General features: G+C 38.7%; 1 protein-coding gene across 1 annotated transcript in view; it reads right to left on the bottom strand.

Annotated features, from left to right (window-relative positions):
• SCFD1 (sec1 family domain containing 1) overlaps positions 1 to 21,416 on the bottom strand; it is a 52,675-nt gene extending 31,259 nt beyond the window's left edge. The window contains exons 1-12 of the mRNA XM_042047315.1: positions 21,349 to 21,416; positions 16,177 to 16,247; positions 15,404 to 15,492; positions 14,342 to 14,432; positions 13,496 to 13,618; positions 12,333 to 12,420; positions 8,585 to 8,674; positions 7,368 to 7,423; positions 6,307 to 6,392; positions 4,458 to 4,557; positions 1,173 to 1,312; positions 50 to 140 (exon numbers count right to left, since the gene is read on the bottom strand). Coding sequence (XP_041903249.1) covers positions 50 to 140; positions 1,173 to 1,312; positions 4,458 to 4,557; positions 6,307 to 6,392; positions 7,368 to 7,423; positions 8,585 to 8,674; positions 12,333 to 12,420; positions 13,496 to 13,618; positions 14,342 to 14,432; positions 15,404 to 15,492; positions 16,177 to 16,247; positions 21,349 to 21,379 — 1,056 coding nt within the window. The 5' untranslated portion in view covers positions 21,380 to 21,416. The remainder of the gene's footprint in view (positions 1 to 49; positions 141 to 1,172; positions 1,313 to 4,457; positions 4,558 to 6,306; positions 6,393 to 7,367; positions 7,424 to 8,584; positions 8,675 to 12,332; positions 12,421 to 13,495; positions 13,619 to 14,341; positions 14,433 to 15,403; positions 15,493 to 16,176; positions 16,248 to 21,348) is intronic.
• Positions 21,417 to 21,937: the final 521 nt, after the last annotated feature.

Genomic DNA, 21,937 nt, shown 5'->3' with positions numbered 1-21,937 from the left:
CAAGCCCTGTTACGCTTTACATAGAACACATACAGGTGATAAAACTTACCATGATACTTTTAAGTCTTTTGACTTCATCTTCTTGGGCTCTGTAAGATTCCAGTTCTTCCTGAACAGACTCAGCCACCTCTGGAAAAGGACTAATGCAATAGTCTGCATTAGGCTCAGTTAAATCAATAAACTGAAATACTAGAACCAGACAATGAAAACCTTTTTTGGAAATAACAACATGCAAATCATGCAGCAGTATCAAATCACTGAAAATAATGACATCTTACTGTAGGTTTACTTAAACTTTCTAAGATATATTCACTGCTTTCAATAATTTTATGTAATTTTGGTAAGAACAATTTTGAGCTCTGTAACAAAGAGCTAAGAGACAAAAATAATGGACAATGAATACTGGCCATGATCATTCCTTATGTGGTGGGTTGACCCTGGCTGGATGCTATGTGCTCACCAGGTGACTCTATCACTTCACTCCTCAGCAAGACTGGGCAGGGAGAAAGCAAGGTAGAAAAAACTCCCAAAGTCATGGGTCAAGATACAGGCAGTTGAAAAAAGGAAAGCTTATGTGTGAAAGCAAAGGAAAACAAAAGGTTTTATTCTCTACTTCCCATCAGCAGATGATGTCTGGCCATTTCTCAGGAAACAGGGCTTCAGTAGGCAGAGCGGTTGCTCCAGAAGACAAACATTTAAAAAACCCCATTGAAGGCTGCATCCTTCCTCCTCCTTTCTCTTAGATTTTATTGCTGAACAGTGGTATGGAATGCTATTGGTGTGGTGTGGTTTGGTGTCGTATGGAGTATATTTTTGGTCAGTTTGGGTGAACTGTCCTGGCAATGCCCCCTCCCAAGATCTTGCCCACCCTCAGCCCACTGGTGAGGGGGAATGTCGGGGAGACAGCGCTGATGCTGTGTGAGCACTGCTCAGCAGTAGCCAAAACACTGGTGCGTTATCAACACTCTTCTAGCAACAATGCAAAGCACAGCACTGGGAGGGCTGCTGTGGGGAAATGAACACCATTTCAGACAGACCCAGTACACCTTAAAAAAAGCCCCCAAACTAGAAGATATTTTCAAATACAATTAAAAGCAGAACTACCATATATGAAGAATACTTAGAATTTATATTGACTAAATTAATATAAACTGTGTATCTTTACAGCTTACCTGCCCTTATGCTTTTGCCAAAATTTATCAGATGCAGTTAAATCATAGGACTTCTTATTTTTTTTCTTAGGTCTAGCACCTGCTGGAGTACTTTCCATTCCTGTTGATTCTTCCAAGTTAACTCTATTCAAATGGAAATCCTAAAATAAAGAAGAGACTTATGTAAATATTTGACGGTTTGTTTATTCAGTCTTTTATACTCAACGAAATACCTTTGAGAATATTTTCTAAAAAAATATTAACACAGCTATTTATTAGAGCTTCATAAGTAGGCAGGAAACAGTTTACTAGTTCACTAGATAATAGAAACAGAAATATAAGAACTCCAAAATTACTCACAATTACTGAACTGTGACCAGTCCAACACCAAACAAGGCAACAAATGTTAAGCAAAGACTTTTGATTATCTCATACGCAAGCAGTCTTCTGACACTGAACTTTGAACACTGTTTTCTGCATAGAAAATAAATTACTTAGCAAAGACTGTGCTCTAAAACACTCCAAATCTTTGAAATAGAAAAGCTTCTATATTGCAGAAAAAGTGTTTATAAGGCTTAAGTTCACTCACGTAACTACAACATGTATGTCAAAGCTGCCAAGAAGCTGATGACATCAGCAACAGGATTATTCACTGTGAGGACTATTTAGCTACACCTTCACAGCTCTTTCCCTAATTTTTTAAGCACTAGTAAAATAGTGAATGCATGATAAAGCAAAACTTTGCAACAAAGCTGCTATTTTTCCATATAGTTTTTCTTCTTCCACAGATGTATGAACACAGAAACTACATCGCTTTGCTAGAAGACACAGTTATGCTCACATGTCACCACACAGCTCCCTCCCTGTGGGTCTTCTAGTTCTTTCCCCCACTGCCAAAGACTGCTCTGTATTTTCTGCAGCTTACCTCTCTGGTTTTCAACAGAGTATTAATAAGTATTCCACTTGCTGACTTTGTCCTAGCCCTTTTCAAGAACATTTAAAATTTCAGAGGTGCTCTTTGCTTGGCAAATAATGATAGAGTCAAATCTTCCGACTACACAGAATCTGTTAGAACCTTTTAGAATAGATATTTTTTCCAGAAATAAAACTTCACTTTATTATTTTCATTAAAGTATACAGAAATGGATCACTGTGAGTGAAACTGTCAAATAAAGTTTTAAAATGTTCCTAGTTATGCCTTGGCAGGGACTTAAGCACTACAAATGACCCAGGCCAGAATAGAAACAAAACCAAGTAGCTACTCAAAGGAAACACATGCAGTTGATGAGCACAGACCTCATCTTACAAGAGATGTTTAATGTTTTAGCAAAAAAATAGTATTTTTCAAGTACACATATTCGATAAAAACTTCAAAAGAATTAATGTGATTGGAAATTTAGCTGTAATTTTTAATGGAGATCTATGTTTTGGCTCAGCTTAACTCACCAGTGACCTGGGTTTTCAAGTTAGTTTTGGCATTTACAAGTTTTCCTAAAATAATTCTTATTAATTAGTGTTCCTCCTTTCAACTCCTCATTTTGTCCTTTTAAGGCTTTCTATCCATGCCTCCCATTTTTCTGTATCCACTGATGAAAGGTTTTTTATTTAGAAATAGGAATCTCTTTATGTAAGCCTGTTTAAGTGTAGAAACAGCACGGTTATAATCTCAATGGACGCAGCACTCAACTTTGTGCCTGGGTAGTTCAACACTGCACAGCATTCCTGGACTATTGTAACTGAGACCTTAAACAAAAACCAATTTGCTTGAAAGTATACTTGACATAATCAACATCTTGGTAACACTTTCATGGTTACAATTTATGGCTTCTTAAAAGACTACTGCAGGTATTTCATGAAATATTATGCTCAGCATGTGAAGAGTTTTGCAGGCTTGCCTTTAAGATGAATAACTTGACTGGTTTTGAAATTAAACTTTTGCCCTTTTCATGGAACCACAGACCACTTGGTTACAATTTCACTAAAAATAACATAATCCTGTTCATTTTTAAGATGCAGCATTTAACAAGTTGGTCCAGAGAACTATTGAAACCTGATGCAGTAGAGATAAATATCCAATGATCTTTGAGCAAGTCTTCTAGTGTCGTTTTAATACCCCACCCTGTTTGTAGCACTAGTTGTCCTCAGCCTCCAGTACCTTTGATCTGCATCCTGATGAACTGAAGTCCTATCCCAACTCACGCCTGAGGCCACCCAACACTACTTCAGAAAGAAACCTGTAGAAATTCAGTACTTCTACCTGCAAGTCTCTAGCCAGTTCAACACTTACTGGAAAAAACTCGGTGCAAACTGTGGTTTTTTCAGATATGCCTTTCCTGAAGAAACTAGGCCAAAAATTGTTTATTTGTATAAAGCACCCTTAAGTTTAAGAGGAAAGGACTTGTGATAAGGAATTAATTACATAAAATAAAATTTACAAGTGCCCTAAAGCATTCCATTAGTGATGAAATATTTTCATCATAGCAATGCACTCTGTGTGTGGCTATACAGTTCACCATCAACTTTGCAGATGAGCGCATACATGCACGTGCATATTTCATGTATGCCTCTAACAGTCTCAATAATAAATCCAAAATAATTCTCAAAGGTAGATTTTGAAATTATTCCCAAAAATAGGTCTCAGTACAAAAAAAGCCTCCAGATACTAATTACTCTTACTTTTTTTTTTTTAATTATTATTTACTCCACACCTATAGACAAAATGCACAAATCTGAGGTAAACAGAATGAGCTATCATTCAAGTACATTTCTAATATTGGTTTTATAAAATAAACTTGAGGAAATAAAGGCAACTTAAGGCTATCTAAATATTTAAAAAAAGTTTTTTAAAAATCTGTTTTAGATTCCTTACAGTAGGATCATATACCACTCTGCACTGAACACCTACACCATCTTGTGGAGAAAAACCAGAAAAAGTATTTTTAGAAGTTCAAACTAAAACCAAAATTGGTTTTAAAACACATTAAAAGCACTTCTTTTTCAAAGCTGAATTGCACTTAATGGAGCTTGGCTATTACATAACATACAGATCATGAGCTACTGAAGAAAAAGGCAGGATTGCTGAATTAGCTATCTTTAGATGATACCAAGATTTCAACTTCTTAAATATTTTAGAAATTATTGCTAAATAAAACTTCTAGAGAAAATCTTCCAAGTTGTTCTTTACTAAAACAACTTCCAAATAAAAAAGACAAAACAGATTTTGGATTAAGAGAGAATCTGGTAATAAGTTTAACAACAAACTGAGTGAAAAAATAGTTTTGGTAACAAAATCAGATTTATCCTTACCAGAACATCATGAACTAAAGCTTGGTATGTCCAAGTATGATGTAGAGGAGTTGCTAAATCTATGTTTCTGTCAACAAGGACTAATAGGGGCCTTTGGAAGCTGAAAAGATGACACTTTGTTAGTACTTCTTTAAACATGGTTAAAACATCCCAGTAACATCCTGAGTGATACCAGCCACCTCCTCTATCATATTTCAAGACAAAAGCAAAACTGCCTACTGCTGAGCTACTCCAGCCTGCCCCAAAGTCACTGGGTCTGATCACTATGATAAATTACACAAATCAAATCTTAGTAATGATAAAAATATTATTTTATTTTGTACTAAGTGAAATTACCACTATATAAATACTGAGCAGAAGTCAAAACACTGAACAGCAACTAGCTTTTTAGGTATTAACCAATACACCTTTGTGTGGATACACATTTGAGTTCCAAACAACCGTTTCAGTGGTAATATTTAATTCCCATTACAATCTTCAAACATAAAATCTCACTTCCAAGGGTTTTTAAGTTAATTTTTCTCTTTGCTTGTATATAAAGTCCATAAAAAAATAAATTATGAACTTCTGAGACGCACTGTGGTAATTCCATCAGTACCCAATTTTGTGGTAAAAGAATGCATTCATGCCTAAAGGTCTTGAGTTACAGCTACATGAAAAATTTATAGTGAAGATAGCAAGACTGTGAGCTGACAGAACATTATTACATATATTTCTCTTAAGTACATTATTTCTGCAAACATGCCAGTTAAAGTGCCTTTGAACAGAGTAAAAGCATTTAAATTCCATGCTCTGGATTTCCTTAAAGTATATTCACTTAAATATATAATCTCAAAAACCTTAGTCACCTGATTCTGAAAAACCAAACTAGAGACCTGAAGCCATTCAACTGCTTAAACTTTCCTATGCTTCCTTTACCTTGCATTTTAATTTTGAGGGCAATGATGCTACACTACCAGGAAAACAAGCCACGCCTCTGAAGGAAAAGCAGTGCTTACAGTTCACTTCCCATGAAAATGAAGAAACTGGTATTTCACAACTATTCTCTCTCCTTTCAAGCTCATTCCTTTTGCCAGCTTTGATGTTTTTGTGCCTTTTATCCAAGTTCTGATTTTAATCTGAGATAAAAGTATGATGACTGTTTTATACCCAGTTAGGAGATTATAAACTTCCTTCAGCTACAGTCTTGCCAATACATGTCCTCTTTTCCATGTACAGTATAAACTCCTATAATACACCTTCCTAAGGCAGCCTGTGGAGTATTCAGCTATCTGGGGGCAACAGTATACAGGGATGCTACTGAGAACACATTATCAGATGCACACAAGCATCTTTAAAGGATTCAAATGGTCAAGACTTTAACAGACCTTAATTATCCCAGTGGTAGTCCTCAAGCAGTCCTCCTCTGGTCAAGAGGGGGATCAGCTGAGAAACACTTGCTTTTGACATAACTAAACTGGTAACACTGTTCACAGACAAGAAAATGGGTCCTTCTTTCTTTCAAAGGAGATACGTTCTTTTGCTAAGAGATATGTTCAGGCACGCGACGGCATTTCATGGTCCTGTAAACAGAGTGTATTTGCAGAAGTTTGGCTCTTGCTGGGTTTAGAGGCTGAACAAAATTAACTGGTTCATAACATAATTTTTGACTTACTGTCCTAGGACCATACTCTTATTAGTTATAGAAGTTTTAAAATGGGTTATGCTGTGAGACGGGAAAACTCCCTTAAAAGTATGTAAATTCCTTTAATACAGAATTTGAACCACATCCATGTCAATACAGTTTTCAATACAGTGGTGACTTACCAAGACAACTGAAATATGAAAAATAAAATTACTAACACAATACCTGAACTGGCCAGCTCCAAGTGTGTCACCTGTAAAAAGACTGTTTCTGGCATCTCTTAGATTCTCTCTGAGCTTCTTATCCAATTTCTAAGGAGGGGAAAAACAGAACCACTTTTAACAAACCAATGGCTTCCTAACCTCTCTACATGATCAACATTAAAAGACTTATTGTGCTGTTTTTGTAGTTTATAAATGTCTTCACTGCAGGAAGATTAGGTCCAGTGCACATGGGAAAGAATGAAATCTTACATCTATTTTCTCCCTCCAGCATTTATATCTCTGTCCAGGACTACACTGAAGATGTTTCCTCTATGCCTACTAATCTCCTGCCAGACAATTAGCACCTTTTCCCTAAACATGCAAGTAGAAAACACCAGTAGGAGGCATCAAGAGGGAACCACAGCAGAAGCAGTAAATTGGGCTGTCAGACACTGCCCCACAATTGTTTTATAAAAATGAGATTATCCTCAATATGAGTGTATGCACACTGTATGCTTAGGTTTAATCAGTATTATCATTTCACTGACAAAGAAGATGCAAAGAAGATGGAAGAAATGAACCACAGTGACTCCTAATGAAGACAGTTCTGTAGAGATTGCTAATTGTGATTTCTTTTAGTCATTTTATCCCTATTTGATGATCAAATTCAATGTCAGTTTAATTTGATATACTAAAAACCTCTTGTACTTACAGGGTTTCCCAGCAAGATAGGTAAAAATGTCTTACTGATACACAGAGAGTAACACAGGCCTGACAGCCACTTTTTAAACTGTGTAGATGCATCTTAATTATAATGTCTGTCAGAAAATCTTGATAAACTCTAGCTTAGGAATTATTATTTAAGTTTCTCATAATTTGATTCCCTAACATTACAGTTTCTACAGAAGTTCCATGGAACTGAAATCCGAGAAAGGAAAATGGATGTATCTCTTTTCCAGTTTTATTTCCTCTACAAGGAAAAGGATACAATGACACTAGATCTCTGCCTAGTACCGAGAAAAGTCAAAGTAATGTTTGGAAAGTTTTAAAGCAATGACAGGTGTTTAGAAAAACAGTTCTTACCACTGCCACCATTTCAGCTGCAGTTCCTCTTGAGCATCTGATTATAGGAATAGCGCCTAATAAAAGATACATTGACTTCTACATGCATTGTAATTTTCAGATTCTGTATTACTTTACTTTTTATAAATAATTTTTACTAACATTCTGAGATTAAATACAAACTTTTCTCTTTCAGTCTTTATCTATGAAACAAAAAATGCTATATACAAATATTAAATAGAGTTTTACAAAAGTAAGTGAATACCCCAGACAGCAATTTATGAGAAATACAGTGTATACTAGAAAGAAAGCTAATGTACTGTGGAGGGGACAAACTATCTTGTACAGATGCATTAAAAGTTATTTTTCAAAAGGTTAGAAGTCCCTTGAACACAGTAGTAAGTATTATGCCACCACCACCAGCACAATATATCTGTTACAACTCACTGCATGGTAATGCTATTTTCAAAAGCACATTTTCCATTGGCTTTCAGGTTTTGAAATATTTAGCTACTGTTTCTCACTTATCTATACAAATAGGAAAATTCCAAAACCATACAGTTTAAGTGACGGAGGAAAAACATTCAATTTGTATCAACTAACACTTGAAAGAACTGAATAGGTCCAAGGAAATCTCTCTTGAACAGACTGCCCCACAGCAATCCCCAACTCCCCTTGTAGGCCAGCTATCTCAGACAGACCAGTTTCAGTTAGAGCTTAAGTTAAATGTCATCACATGAAAAATGTATCAGCTAAGCATCAAGGAAACTCACAATAAAATAAGCAAACTTAATATATCTTCCTGTTCCTGGAGTTATTTCAGTTAGATCTTTGCAGGGTCTGTGAGAGGAGCTTTTTTTCTTCTAATTCTGCAGTGGGTTTTTTTTAAAAACTTTGGTTTTGTTTTTTTTTTTTTAAGAATGACAAATCCAAACTCAAAGCACTATTATCTTCACTGCAAACTAGGATTTTGTTAAAACAGTGAACCCAAACCTTTGCATTTCTGTATTCTTTTCCCATTCATACTGAAGACTAAGACTCAAATCCCATGAAGGACAGCCCTTATTGTACTTTACAGTGATATAAAGCAATAATTTGAGCAAGATCATTATCCCACTCTGTGAATTATTGAGATTTTGGTCACAGATTGAATTCTGCATTTAATTTTCTATATGAAATCACTAGACTTCTAGTTATCTCACTGAATACGGAAAATATGCTAGAATTTGGAAACTTACCAAGTGTAACAAAAAAACAGAAGAGACTATCAACAATAGTGTCCATTATAGTTTCCATTTCTGTGTCTGTTATATCTGGTCGGTTAATGGCTAAAACAGTGTGGAAAAAAAAAATAGGGTTAAATAAGTTCATGCCACTTTAATACTGAGAAGGCAAACCTCTTTTAATCTGATGGCTGTTAGTAGTCAACAGATTTTGGTGCAGAAGAGATTACATCCTGAAATGCCCCTCTTAGCACATCTATTAGTTTCCACCCCCTTTTTTTTTTTTTTGAGAAAAAAATTGGGAGAACTTAATTAATGCTTGCTGTATAAGGTCAAACACTACACAATCATTTCCAAGTCTCTCTGACTGCATATGTTATCTTTTGGATTGTGTTAGTATTGCATTAACAAAAAACCTACTAAGAAACATGTTCTAGAAGAGAAATGGCCATCCACTTGACAAACATTTTTCAGGAAAAAAATCCTCAAAAATTACCTGTGTAGTTTAATTATAGTATGTAGTTATCTATATTCAGAATTTCTAAATCCCACCTCTTGTATTGAGATTCCTTTTTTTTCTCATAAATTTACTGTCAGTCTCTAGATTAGGGGTAATTCCCAAGTTATAAAACATTTTACTTGACAGGAAAGAGATTTCCCTCCCACATTTACGTCAGAACAGAAGACATGCAGCAACATTTCTCTTAAGTAACTAACCCTGACAAGAATATAAGAGCCAACAGGCAACATCAAACCAAATCTTATCACAGACCTCAAGTCAAGCACTATCTCAGGATTCATGCCATAAATTCTATCCTTGTTTGTTTTACTTTACCTTTAAAAATTTTTCTCATAATTATGTCATATCCTCTTTCTTCAAAAATTAATTTCAAAGCTCTAAACATTAATAAGCCTTCCATTCTAAATTTATGCATGGCCAGCCATAACCATTCTCTAACTTTAAAGGTGCTTTTTCCCCCCCCCCATCTTTTCTCCTCTAAGAACTTTAGAGATGTGGATTATATTTCAGCAACTATACTTAGCAAGCCAAAGTTTTGACTAGGCTGACAGCAGCAATAGAAGTTTCAAGTTTCTGAAATACCAGCACCAAGAAAGGCAGACCATTCCCAAAATCTGTATTTTTCTGTAATGACAAAGCTTTGAAATTCACTGGGGCTATAATTCTGTACTTATCTCCAACTAATGGTCTCCCAGTTTATAGGGGTGAAAAAACCTTACTTTTACTCTCTTGCCTTTTCCGATTCTAAAATTTAATTCCCATCCTGTTATTATGTTTAAAGTACTCATTTCTGATGTTCCTGTAATCTGCACACTGTCAGTGCCTTCTGATTTTGTCTAACATGCACATTTTATGAGCACATTCCTTTTCTTGTACCATAGCAACCAACACAGATACTCAGTATTACTGCTCCTTAGATCAACCTTTGGGAAACTTCATTAAGAATCTTTTGGTAAAATGTTCTACCATGTTTTCTATACATTTCTCTCTCTCCACTCTAAGAAGGTTATGGGGAATGCATCTATTACAGAAAAGAAAGCATAGGTCTCCTACATTTTTCTGTTGTACTGCAAAATTCAATCAAATTGTAAAGAATGGTAAAGAAGCATTTAAATAGCATGAAACAGCATATCTCAAATATCAACTTTATACCAATATTACTCATTTATTCTTTCTTCTACACAGTCTTAGAGAAACAGAACCAGAGAGAGCCTGAGGGACTATCTAGTTGGTCCTCCTTTCCAAAGATGAGTTAAACCCATGTAATTTCTGCATCTAAACCAATTCAAATAGCTTCCCAGACATAAAAATACCATAACATTTACAGGTAATCTAATATTTCACTATTTTTAAAATTAGAAAGTGCCCTAATATCTGGTCAGAAACTTTCTCGTTGCATTTAAACTCATCACTTCTTGTCCCTTACTAAACAAAGGGCATGTATTATGCCCCTTCTGTCTACGAAAGTCTTGCACATAATTGAAGGATTTTATCATGCTTATTTGTCCTGACATTACCTCTCTGTAAAAGCAGTCATATAGCCAAGAAATCACAGAACTGAAATTTAACCTGTTTTGTTATATCTGCTCTTGGTTCACCCATTCAGATACATTCGTGGGCACGCGGCAGTGCTGCTCCAAGAACAGCAGCCATCACTCAGTACCCTCAGATTTACACTGACTTTTGTAGATGATGAAACCGGCAGTCTCCTGCTATACTCTCCACAGGCAAAAAAGCCCACTTCTTCCTCACCTCTGCACTCCTACTGACTGTCTGTGTCAGATCTAGAACTCACACAATAAGACAGATCAGCCACTGAGCTCTAATGGAAAACTCATCACTCTCTGTGGGAGATCAGGTTTCTGTTCCATGAGCTTTTGGAAACAGCCCACTTCTACATTGGTTTAAACATGGTGGCAAATTTCAGCGGCCCCAGAGAGGAAAACAAGCCAGATAGAAACTGATGGGTGCAAAACGTTTTCAGTCATTTAAATTCAAATTCCTTGTTAGCACAAGCAATCTTATGACAGTCAATTAAGTATCTTTATATACACAGGAACGCATCACAAAACAATTATTTTTAAAACTCTTAACATCAGGTTTTAGTGAAAAAAATAAAGTCTGCTTTTCAAACAAAAATGCCCTTCACTCTGCCAATGGAATCAATCCCCAGTGGGAGACACAACTCAGTATTATTGATCCGGTTTTAAAGAAAGGTACTGACTTTGAATATTGGGCAAGAGAGGAGAAAAATCTCACTGCCAAATATTATACATACAGAGACTTCTCATCTCTACCTGGTCACTAGGGAGTATTCCACGCACCAAGAATTAGCTGTGTGACACTGTGACTATACTAAAGTAATGAGGAGCTGCTGCAAAAATAGGACTATCTTAACTTTTGCTTCTTCTGTTGCATTGCATTTGTACATCACACAAAGGAGTTGGTATTTTCTAAGGAAAGAGTCAATTAAACACACACTGCAGCTCTGAAATTACTGGTTCTCTGGAGGAGAGGAAGAACGAAACTACAGCAGAGGCAGCAAGACAACATACCCTGTAACATCCAGAGTAAGGGGCAGGAGTGGTGGAGTGGTAGTTCCCTGTACATTTATCACAATTAATGGGTCAGAGGAGTACATAAAATCAGCACAATGGAGGGAGGAAGATCACGTGGATAATAATGACAACTAGTATGTATGTTGACTTGAGCTGCCATAGCACCAAAGCAACTGACCTAAGGCAGCCACTTGCTTTTCCCGCTAGGTTCCAAATCAAGTTGAACAGAAGTCTTGAGAAGAAAAAGAGTTCCAGGAGGCTGACTTCACTTGCAACTCTGAAACTTTGTGAAGAAGCTGACATGCTTGGCTCACATGCTTGCAGAAGCAATCAGCATTGCTTATCGTCTAGAATGCCCTTTCCCATCCATAGTGACTATCTAATGTGAAAACAATATGTAATTTTTCCAACATTATTCCTTGTATAAAAAGTGTTATTATCCACAGTTTTCCTTTGTTATTTAAAAATACGTATTTATTTTTCAGTATCCCAATCACCATGTGATAAAGATGCTGAAATGAGTATCTAAGAACTGCTTCTTTCATGACTTTATACATCTAACAGGTTATCCTGAATTCTGAGCAGATCAAAGCAAAATGAAGTAATTGCTGGTTATTAGCTACAAATTCAAAAGTAAATTTCAACTTCAGACATTCTGGTATAATTTCCATATAAATTTACTTACCACGATATGAAACAAGTTCTTTGTTTTGGTTACACAATACAAACATATCATCTTCTAAAGTAATAAAATTAAGATATTGATCAAACACCTAGAAATCAAGGAATAATGGTCAGAATAGTCCAGCGTGAAGCATAACAAAAAAATATGTGATTAACTGATATTTAATTTTGAACATTTTACAGGAATACCTATTCAAAGAAATAAATGCAAGATATAATTTATGAATTAAAAAGCTTGTGTAAGGATTCAATGATTAACACAAAATATTAAGAGGACTGAAAAGTGCCAGAACTGTCCAACTGTTTCCGTGGACAAAGTTCTAGTAGCCAAGTATGACTGAAAAAACGCATATGGAGGACATTTCATTATTGTAGGTTCACTTTTTATGAATACAAAGGACTACAACATGATCAGCACTGAGCTCTCAGGCAAGAGAGAGGAAAGAGGGCAATATCTGAACAGTAAGATATTACAACTCATGACTTCTAACTTTTCTGTAACACACCTGTACATTCGGGAAAAAGTTAAACTTCTCTATAGCACAAACTATTAATGAGACATCACAGCCAAAAAACAGATTTAGGAAAGTTAATTTTCAGTGCTACAGCAATTTCCTGCTGCTGACGACCTAAGGCTTAAACAAAACTAGTAGTGTTCATTTTATTTCACAATGGGTTCTTTCTCTCATGCCACTAGTACTTATCAGAGTGAGAAAAAGTGAATGTATTTATTACTTAATAATTTCCAGGTTTCGGTACAGCCATTCAACAAAAATAAAAGTAAATCCCTAAAACATGCCGTTAAATCACAGAGGTATAGGAGTGTAAAAAAGTGTGTATATATGAAATATTATTTCAAATGAGAACTGCACTCACACTGCTTTTTTTGTGTATTTAGGAGCTAAAACCCCACCCCAAGATATATGCACTGAAAGCACTCATTCAGCTGATGAGATCAGGAATACTCTGAAACCACTGTTATTTCTCCTCTTATCATTCAGCACAAAAGTCCTGCAGCATTTGGAGTAATGACAGCTGAAGTATGGTACTAAGCTGCATTACTGGGATGCCTGTAGGTTCTGTTTTTTCCCCAGCATGCCTGAAGATAAGAATGCAGTAACACCTGTAATGGTATTAACATTAGGGACTGGGGGACTTTCTTACCTTAGCCACTTGAGTTACTGCATTAGCACCTATAGCAGCATTTGCAATATCTTCCAGTTTACTTCTCGAAATGGCAGAAATGAAGTTTAAATAGTAAGATTCATAAAGCTGGTTTCGAAGATCCTAAAAGAAAGAAAAATCACAACACTTTTCCTGAATAAGTACTAATACATTCCTGACTAATTAAAAGAAGAAATCATACTTTTACTATGTGATGTTAAAGTTATCCACAGTCAAACTAAATCTTCAGAAGTGCTTAGCTGTCTCTTCATACAGCTCTTTACACAGTGTTTTGATTACATGTCCAGATATAAACAACCTAACACAGAACTGCAAAACAACAGGAAATGACATTTAAGCTGAAAGACAGCAATTACTATTCCACACCTTACTGCTGACCAAAAAATATCCTTTGCTCTTCTCCTTCCTTTGGCAAAGATGTCAACCTTCCATCTCCTTCCCAGGAATGTGAAAATTTGAGATTAGCCTAATCCAGTCTTCCCACTCAAAGCAGTATCAAACTGTGCAGGTGATTTAGGATTGTGTCCAGTCAGGTTGTGAACCTCTCCAAGGACAGAGACTCCACAAACTGTCCAGGCAATCTGTTCCAGTGTTCAGCCACCCTCATTAAAATAACTTTTTCTAATGTTAAATGGAGTATTTGTACCCACTGCCTCCTGATATATTCACCCTTCTACTCACTGGGAAATTGAAGTTTTGCATAATATTTTGGGTAATATTTTTCTGAAAAGTATGTGCTAATAACAGTCACACTCTGGTGAGTGCAGGATTCCTTCACACACCCTGTTGTGTGGACTCCTTTGAAACATTACACATGCAAGTTACCTGGCACATTCGGTCAATATTTTCTTCTGTTGGCATTACAAAGTAAACAGCTGGAACATCTGGAATAGCATCCCGATCTGAATGCAAAAGCCTGACAGTAAGAAAAAAGACATCTCTAACGTGCTGTTTCTCTGATATGTGTAAAATTATACAAGTTAAAGTAACTATTTATTTGTACAGACAAATATAATTTCCTACAATTTCTTTCTATATTTAGCCAGAGTTTTAGCAAGAAAGAAAATCACATTTGTATATATTTTGGCTGAATATATTAATAGATGTTTTCAAAGTTTATTCAAAGCTTGAAAAAAGGCTTTAAAAATCTTCAAGAGGAAGCTAAAATACTGCATCCACAAAGTTCATATGTGAACTGTTGACATGGTAAAAAACCACTGTATATTTCATTCTATTAAACTTGCCTTTCCTGCTCAAAGGCAAGGTGCTTAGATGTTTTTCTCACGTTTCTGCTGATGTGTCAGCATATTAAACTGTGCTTCCATTTCTAGTCTTCACTTAGCAAAAGTTAATAAACTTGTAAAAAAATAAATGTATGTTCAAAGTTTCTTCACTACTATTACCACAGCTAAGGAATGACAGTGGACTAGGTAAATGGAATCTGGTGAAAAAGAAATGAGAAATCTCTTAAAATAATACTTATAGATTTCATATGTTTGACAGCAGACAAGTAAAATCTATGTGTAAAAAGATACACAAAGAACATACACAGTCTCATGAAACAGTTTGTGCCAATATAATTTTAACATGTATTATTAGAGAAGGATTTGTACAGACAAATTCCAAAAGAACACCTACTGGATAATTTTTATTTTTGAACAAGGGCCTCCTGAACCGAGCAAGAAATCCTACTGAACAGTGTTTGGAATTATATCTTCACTCCCTGATTCTGAATAATGCCATCTGATTTTAGGAACAAGTCAGTGTATAATCTTTATTTTAGCAGTTATTTAGTAAATGATTTTTCACTGATTTGTTCATTATTTTAGGGAACATTAAAAAATGTTCTTTTTAGAAAAGTATTCCCAATTTTTTAAAAGTACTTACAGATGCAAAGTGATCCCCATATCTCTTAGCTCTTTCACTGACAGCAAAGGTGAGATGATATCTTGGCCAAATCTGTCATAAATGAGAACCTGAACAGATACACATCATCTTATAAAGTGCTGTAAAAAGTGGATGCTGTAGAATACAGTAGATACAGGAATTCAGGTTTAGGGAACTACTATCCTAACCTGAAAAGTGCTTCAAGAAATAAACATCTACCAATTTATAATAAATCATTCATTTGTCAAGGACTTCCATTTGTGCTTACAAATAAATAAAATATGAAAAAACCCAAAAAAACCCTCAGTGATAAAGGGGGAAAAAGAATCATCACTTCCATCTCCTGAAAAATGTCTTGTCAAACAAGAGTTTGCTGTCAGAAATTTGTTATTGTATGTGCAGTTTTTCTGACTGCATTTGGGAGAGAACAACAGGAAAATCAGGTAAGAGAAAAAAGGAATTAGTGAAAAAAGAAAACAGATGAAGAGACAGAATGTCAACTCCTCATGAACTACAAGTAATTTTAAAGGTAATAAAGCTAGCTTGAGCTCAGCTTTTTCAAGCTATCAATAGTTCTTCCATTGGGCTTCTTTCTGACTCAGGTATTTTTTCAGCAGTTCTGATATTCAATTTTGTGTATTTACAATACAGGAAAAAAAATTTTGCACAAGTTAATAACGTAAGACAGATGAACTTGATTTAGCTAAAATCTGCAACTTGGAACTTTTCTGAACACTATAAAATTCTCTTACTCTGGTTCCAAAAGTTCTTACCTTCCACACTGGTTCTCCTGTGCTGTTTTTAACAGGAGGAACATTGAAGTTCAGCATACGTTTCAAAGCCACTGGAAAATAAAGCCAAATAATGCTTTAATCTCTTTACACTTGACCAACAGCGATTAAACACGTTAGCAGGATTTTATTATACATTTCATTTGAGAGGAAAACCATCACAAAATATAAATGCAAGAAATCACATTTTCATTATTTTTATGCAGCTTTGACTGACAGGTGGCTCACATCAGCTAGAATTTATGGGCTCCAGAAGACACTGCAAAAAGAAAATAAGCAAGTTCTAAAACACTAACTCTTCTTAGTTACACAAGCTACATTCTAACATGGTTTGCCTTAAAAATAATTCCAGTATCTTCCTGAAGGTGCATTCTGTCCAGTGGGAACTAGTTTGCTTTATTCCCCGATCTGCTTTTCCTACCCCACAGGAACAACACTGTACACACCAAACAAAAAATACCTTTATGCCTGACTAAAATCAGTACACAGTTTGAAAGATTTTGAGAACTCACTCACATGAAGAAATTGCTAGTTTAAGGGGTACAAAAATAGCCTTAGTTTGCAGCAGGAAAACTTTGAAACAGGAATGAACTTTTAACTAAACTTTCCATTCACCATACAGACCAAAGCAGATTGCTTCACCTACCACTAATTTATAAATCTATTATATAATGAATCCTTCCTCATTTATCTGATTAAACAACACAGTATGTGCTGATCTCCCAACTTTTGACTAGCAGCAGCAGACTATATGTGCTATAGTGGCTATTCTCTTAAAACTCGTAACAAAATCATCACAGAGTTTTGCAAAGAGGAAAAACCTGCAGAGATTAGAGCGATGTATACCACTTAGCTCATAAATGGAGAGTGCAGAAACTATTAACTTTTGACTCTGGCTGAATGAACATACTCAGTGCAGTTCTTGGGATCTACAGCATCACAGGTCATGTCAGGCTGGAGAAGACCTTGGAAGACCTCCAGTCTAACCTCCTGCCCAAGGAGGCTCACCTCTGAGGCTAGGCCAGGCTGCTCAGGGCTTTATCCAGTCAAGTCTCCAGGGATGGAGATGCCACAACCACACTATGCAATCTGTGGCACTGATTGTCCTTGAGGAGAAAAAGCTTTTCCGGACATCCAGTTTGAACACCTTGTTTATGTTATGCAATTTATGCCTGTTGTGCTTCACCCTACTGCCATACACCATTACAAAGGGGCGTGGTTCCATCTTCTCAGTGCTGCCCATAGGTCTTGGGGAGCTGCTGTAGCGTCCACCCTGAAGCCACCTGGACAAAACTCCAGACAGAACAAGCTTTAGTGCTACAGCCTCACCAGAGACCCTGACCACCTTGGTAGTCCTGCTGACTCCCTCCAGCTAATGGTCCACTGGGACCCCTCACAAGCCTTTTCGACAGAGATGCTCTCTGGTCTGGCAACCCCCTACACTGCTGCCTGTACATGCAAGGGGTTCTTCCTTTACAAGTGCAGGAATTTACATTTGTCATTGTTAAATTTCGTAAGATCTCTGCTTGCCCATTCCTCTTGCCAATCTAGGTGCCTCTAAATGGCAGCTCTGCCCTCAAGTAGAAGAGATTTCCCTAGTTTGCTGTCGCCTGCATACTTAATCAGACTACACTCTGACTTGTCCTCCAGGTGACTGACAGACATTTTAAACAGGAGAGGTCACAGAATACACTCATGCAGTGCTCCAGTTGTTACCAGCCTCTAGGTAATTATGTCTGATTAATTACAACTCTCTGAGCCTGACCATCCAACCGGTTTTTTTTAATGTAGCTGGTTGTTCGTTCATGTAGTCCATGATACCCTAACTTGGCTGTAACACCACAGTGTCAAAAGCTTCGCTGAAGTCAAGGTAAATCACATACTCTACTGTCCTGTTGCCTACAAATCCAGTCATTCTATCACTGAAGGTAATTAGGCTGGTCAGGCATGATTTACCATACATAAATTCATGCATGCGTTTTCCTTTATGTGATGTGAAGTATCTTCCAATAGGATTCACTCAGTGATTGACTCCAAAGTGACACTAAGGCCTGGAAGCATTTGTAGGTGAAGATTGAAGCAAAAGCAGCACTGGTTACCTCAGCCCTATCTGTGTCTATCACCACTAAAAGACCAGCTCCATTTAGCAATGATCCAACATTTTTTCTTACTCACATTTCTGCTACTAATGCTACATCAGAAGCACTTCTCCTTTCTTTAGATACATGCTGCACAGCTCAGCCTCAGTAGAACTTTGGCTTTCCTAACACCACCTCTATCCATGGCCAGGCAGTGTTTCTGATGTCCTGCTTCCTCCTGTGTACTGCCCTTTCAAATGACATTACTAGCAGGGAAACACGAATGTAGGAAAATCCAAGCTAGCACTGAGTTCTGAGTCTTGCTGCACTCCAGCCTTCCACTTGCTTCATACTTTTTTCTTGTTTTTTAAAGACCATGGAGGCAGCCCTGAAAGTTGATTACAGGCTGCTCCTGGATTCTTTGGCACCTCACTGCTGGTGACATCTTCAGTCATATGAACAATTTTATATAAAGCTGTATGGCTATGTACTTTGGAACTACTGGAGCTGAAGCAGCTACATTGCAGAGTTTATCATCTAAAGTAAAACTTGGCATAAGCTCTCTGCTAAGAAAGAGTAATCAGACTAGTAATGTGCTGTGACAATCATGTTAACATTCAGCAAGTGTCCAAGTTTCTTTTTTTGTATTCACACTGCCATTTCATTTACATTAATGCTAAATGTTCTCTGGGGCAAGGATCATGTTTTTACTGTGCTTGCACAATGATATGCTTTGGTTATGAAACCAATCCTGGTTATGAACCAGCATAAAGGTCACAACAGATGGTGCACATGCATGGTAATACCATCACTAAATGATAAGAAACATTTTTCTGAATATCTTTTAGTTGTTGAATCTAGCTCCCAACAGAAGACAACATGGATTCATGTGTAAAGGCTGACTGAAATAATCAAGTAACAACTGTTGGTGACATGGACAGTGGGACTGAGTGCACCTGCAGCAAGTTTGCCAACAACATCAAGCTGTGTGTGGTCACAAAATCACAGAGTCATTTAGGTTGGAAAAGACCTCCAAGATCAGTGAGTCCAACCTTTGACTGATCACCACCTTGTCAACCAGATCACAGCACCAGGTGATATGTCCAGCTGAACACCTCCAGGGATGGTGACTCTACCACCTCCATGGGCAGTCCATTCCAATGTTTAACCCCTTCCATGAAGAAATTCCTCCTCAATAAGCTGGAGAGAAGAGAAGCCATCCAGAGGCACCCTGACAGGCTTGAAAAGTGGGCCTGTGCAAACCTCAGGAAGTTCAGCAAGGCCAACTCCAAGTTCCTGCAGCTAGGGCAGGGCAATCCCAAGCACAAATACAGGCTGGGCAGAGAATGGATTTACAGCAACCCTGGGGAGGACCTGGGGGTGTTGGTGGAGGAGAAGCATGACATGACCTGGCAATGTGCACTTACAGCCCAGAGAGCCAACTGTACTCTGGGCTGCATCCAAAGCAGTGTGGCCAGCAGGGTGAGGGAGGGGATTCTCCCCCTCTGTTTTCCTCTGGTGAGATCCTACTTGGAGTGCCGTGTCCACATTTGGGCCCAGTATAAGAAGAACTTGAACTTGTTGGATTAAGTGCAGACGAGGACCACTAAGATGATCAGAGGGCTGGAGTACCTCTTCTGTGAGGAAAGGCTGAGAGAGGTAGGTTTGTTCAGCCTGCAGAAGAGAAGGCTCCAGGGAGACCTTATAGCATCTGCCAGTATCTAAATGGAGTTAACAAGAATCCTGGAGAGGGACTTTTCACAAGAGCATGTAGGGACAGCACAAGGGGGAATGGCCTTAAGCTAAGAGAGTAGCTTTAGATTAGATACAAGGTAAAAATTCTTCCCTATGAGGTTGGTGAGGCTCTGGAACTGGTTGTACAGAGACCTGTGGATACCCCATACCTGGAAGTGTTCAAGGACAGGCTGGATGGCGCTTTAAGCGACCTGATCTAGTGAAAGGCGTTCCTGCCCATAGCAGGCAGTGAATTAGAATGAGATGATCTTCAAGGTCCCTTTCAACCCAAACCACTCCATGAACGTGGTGAAAGAGAATAGAAAAGAATAAAGCTGTACAGAATATGAGCTCAAAGAAAATGGGCTTTATCAGAAAGACAGCAAAGAGAAGATAAGCAAAGGACTGCAGAGTAACATCAAATAGCACTATCAATGGTAGATGCCACAGGAATGAGATTACAAAACAGACTGGTACCAAAAAGTGAAGCATACTAGTAAATATTTAAGGTCCACAGAGACTGTGACAGTTGTCAAGGAGAAAGTGACATGATTACAGCTCAACTACTGACTACAACTTTTGCAAGCAAGGGAAGTAGAGGACTACAGAGTTGACATCCCCTGTGCTTTAGGAGTACGTTCAAGGCTTTACAAAACAGCATCAAGGTAGAGAAGAATCAATTAAGGATTCTCACCCATGTGTAAGAAGGGATGGAATAACAAATCCTTTACTCGCAGAAATCCTAATGCACAATCAGTTTAGTTGTTAATATCGTATTCTCAGTTTCTTGAGGGTCAGCACACGCTCGCATGCTGCTGTATTGTCTTAACAAGGGCATAATAACAGCAGCTTTATTTTTGCACCATTAAACGCTGTTTTCCGTCGATCCTTCCCACCGGCAGAAGGAAGCCGAAACGGAGGGTGCGCTCCCACGGCCGCTGGGGAAGGCACCGCTCACGGCCCGGGCCCGGCCAAGTCCCGCCCCGGGGGCGCCTTCCATACCTCGGCGGCACCTATGGCCACGTCCCCGGGGCCTGGGGCCCAAGCGGGGCCGGGGTCCCTCTGCGAGAACTGCGGCCCGAGGCTCCGGAGCCCCGCCGTCCCGGGCCCGCCGCTGCAGAGGCGAAGAGAAGGCGGTAGAGGGGCCGCCACCCCGTTGCCGGGAGACCCAAGCCGGGTGAGAGGGCGCGAATCCCCGGCGGAGGCGCGGCGGCGCCCGCAGCCCGCCCCGGGGGACAGAGGCAGGCGCCGCAGCGGCAGCGTTCGGCCGGCTCCGCTCCCCGCCCGAGCGCCGGGAGGGGCCGGTGCCGCCCGCGCGGCGGGACCGCGGGCAGGCGCTCACCTGTCTGCTTCTCCCGGATCCCGGCCGCCATCTTCCCGCGCCGCCGGCCCGGCCGCCCCGCCCCGCCCCGCCCCGCCCGCCGCCTGCGCAGCCGCCGCGACACGTGGCGGACCCTGAGGCCGGGGGCGGGCCCGGCCCGGCTCCTCGGCAGCGGCGAGCCGGGAACGCCCGCCTACGATTGAAAACACGGGCCTGTGCTTTGCCCTGGCTGAGAACAGGGCGGGGACGGCCTTTTCCATCTTTTTTTCTATTGAGTAGGTGGTAGTTTATGCTCTCGGACTGAAGTTTCAAGAAAGAGCTTTAATACGACCACCTCATAACTAACTGAAAGGAGTGATGTTTCAAAACCAGGCATCTAGCTACAAAAAAAGTAGTGAAATTTTAGTGAGTTATCACAACGGAATATAGTCACGAGTTTGCTTTCCTCTGCCTCAGGACGCACAAGCCCACAGGCCCGCCTCCCTTCATGCCCTTACAGCAATCCTGCCGGGGAAGAGCCCCACTCGCCCTAGCTCAGCTTTCGATACAAAGGTACCTGGGTAAACATGCCATATACACCTTTATATAAATCTATAGGTACACAAACTGC

The sequence above is a fragment of the Corvus kubaryi genome, unplaced genomic scaffold (genome assembly GCF_017639235.1).
Source record: "Corvus kubaryi isolate FWS band 111438036 unplaced genomic scaffold, C.kubaryi_AGA036_p1.0 66, whole genome shotgun sequence".
NCBI lineage: Eukaryota > Metazoa > Chordata > Aves > Passeriformes > Corvidae > Corvus > Corvus kubaryi.
Note: the sequence above shows the minus strand (reverse complement) of the source record. Positions and strands in the feature narration are given on the sequence as shown.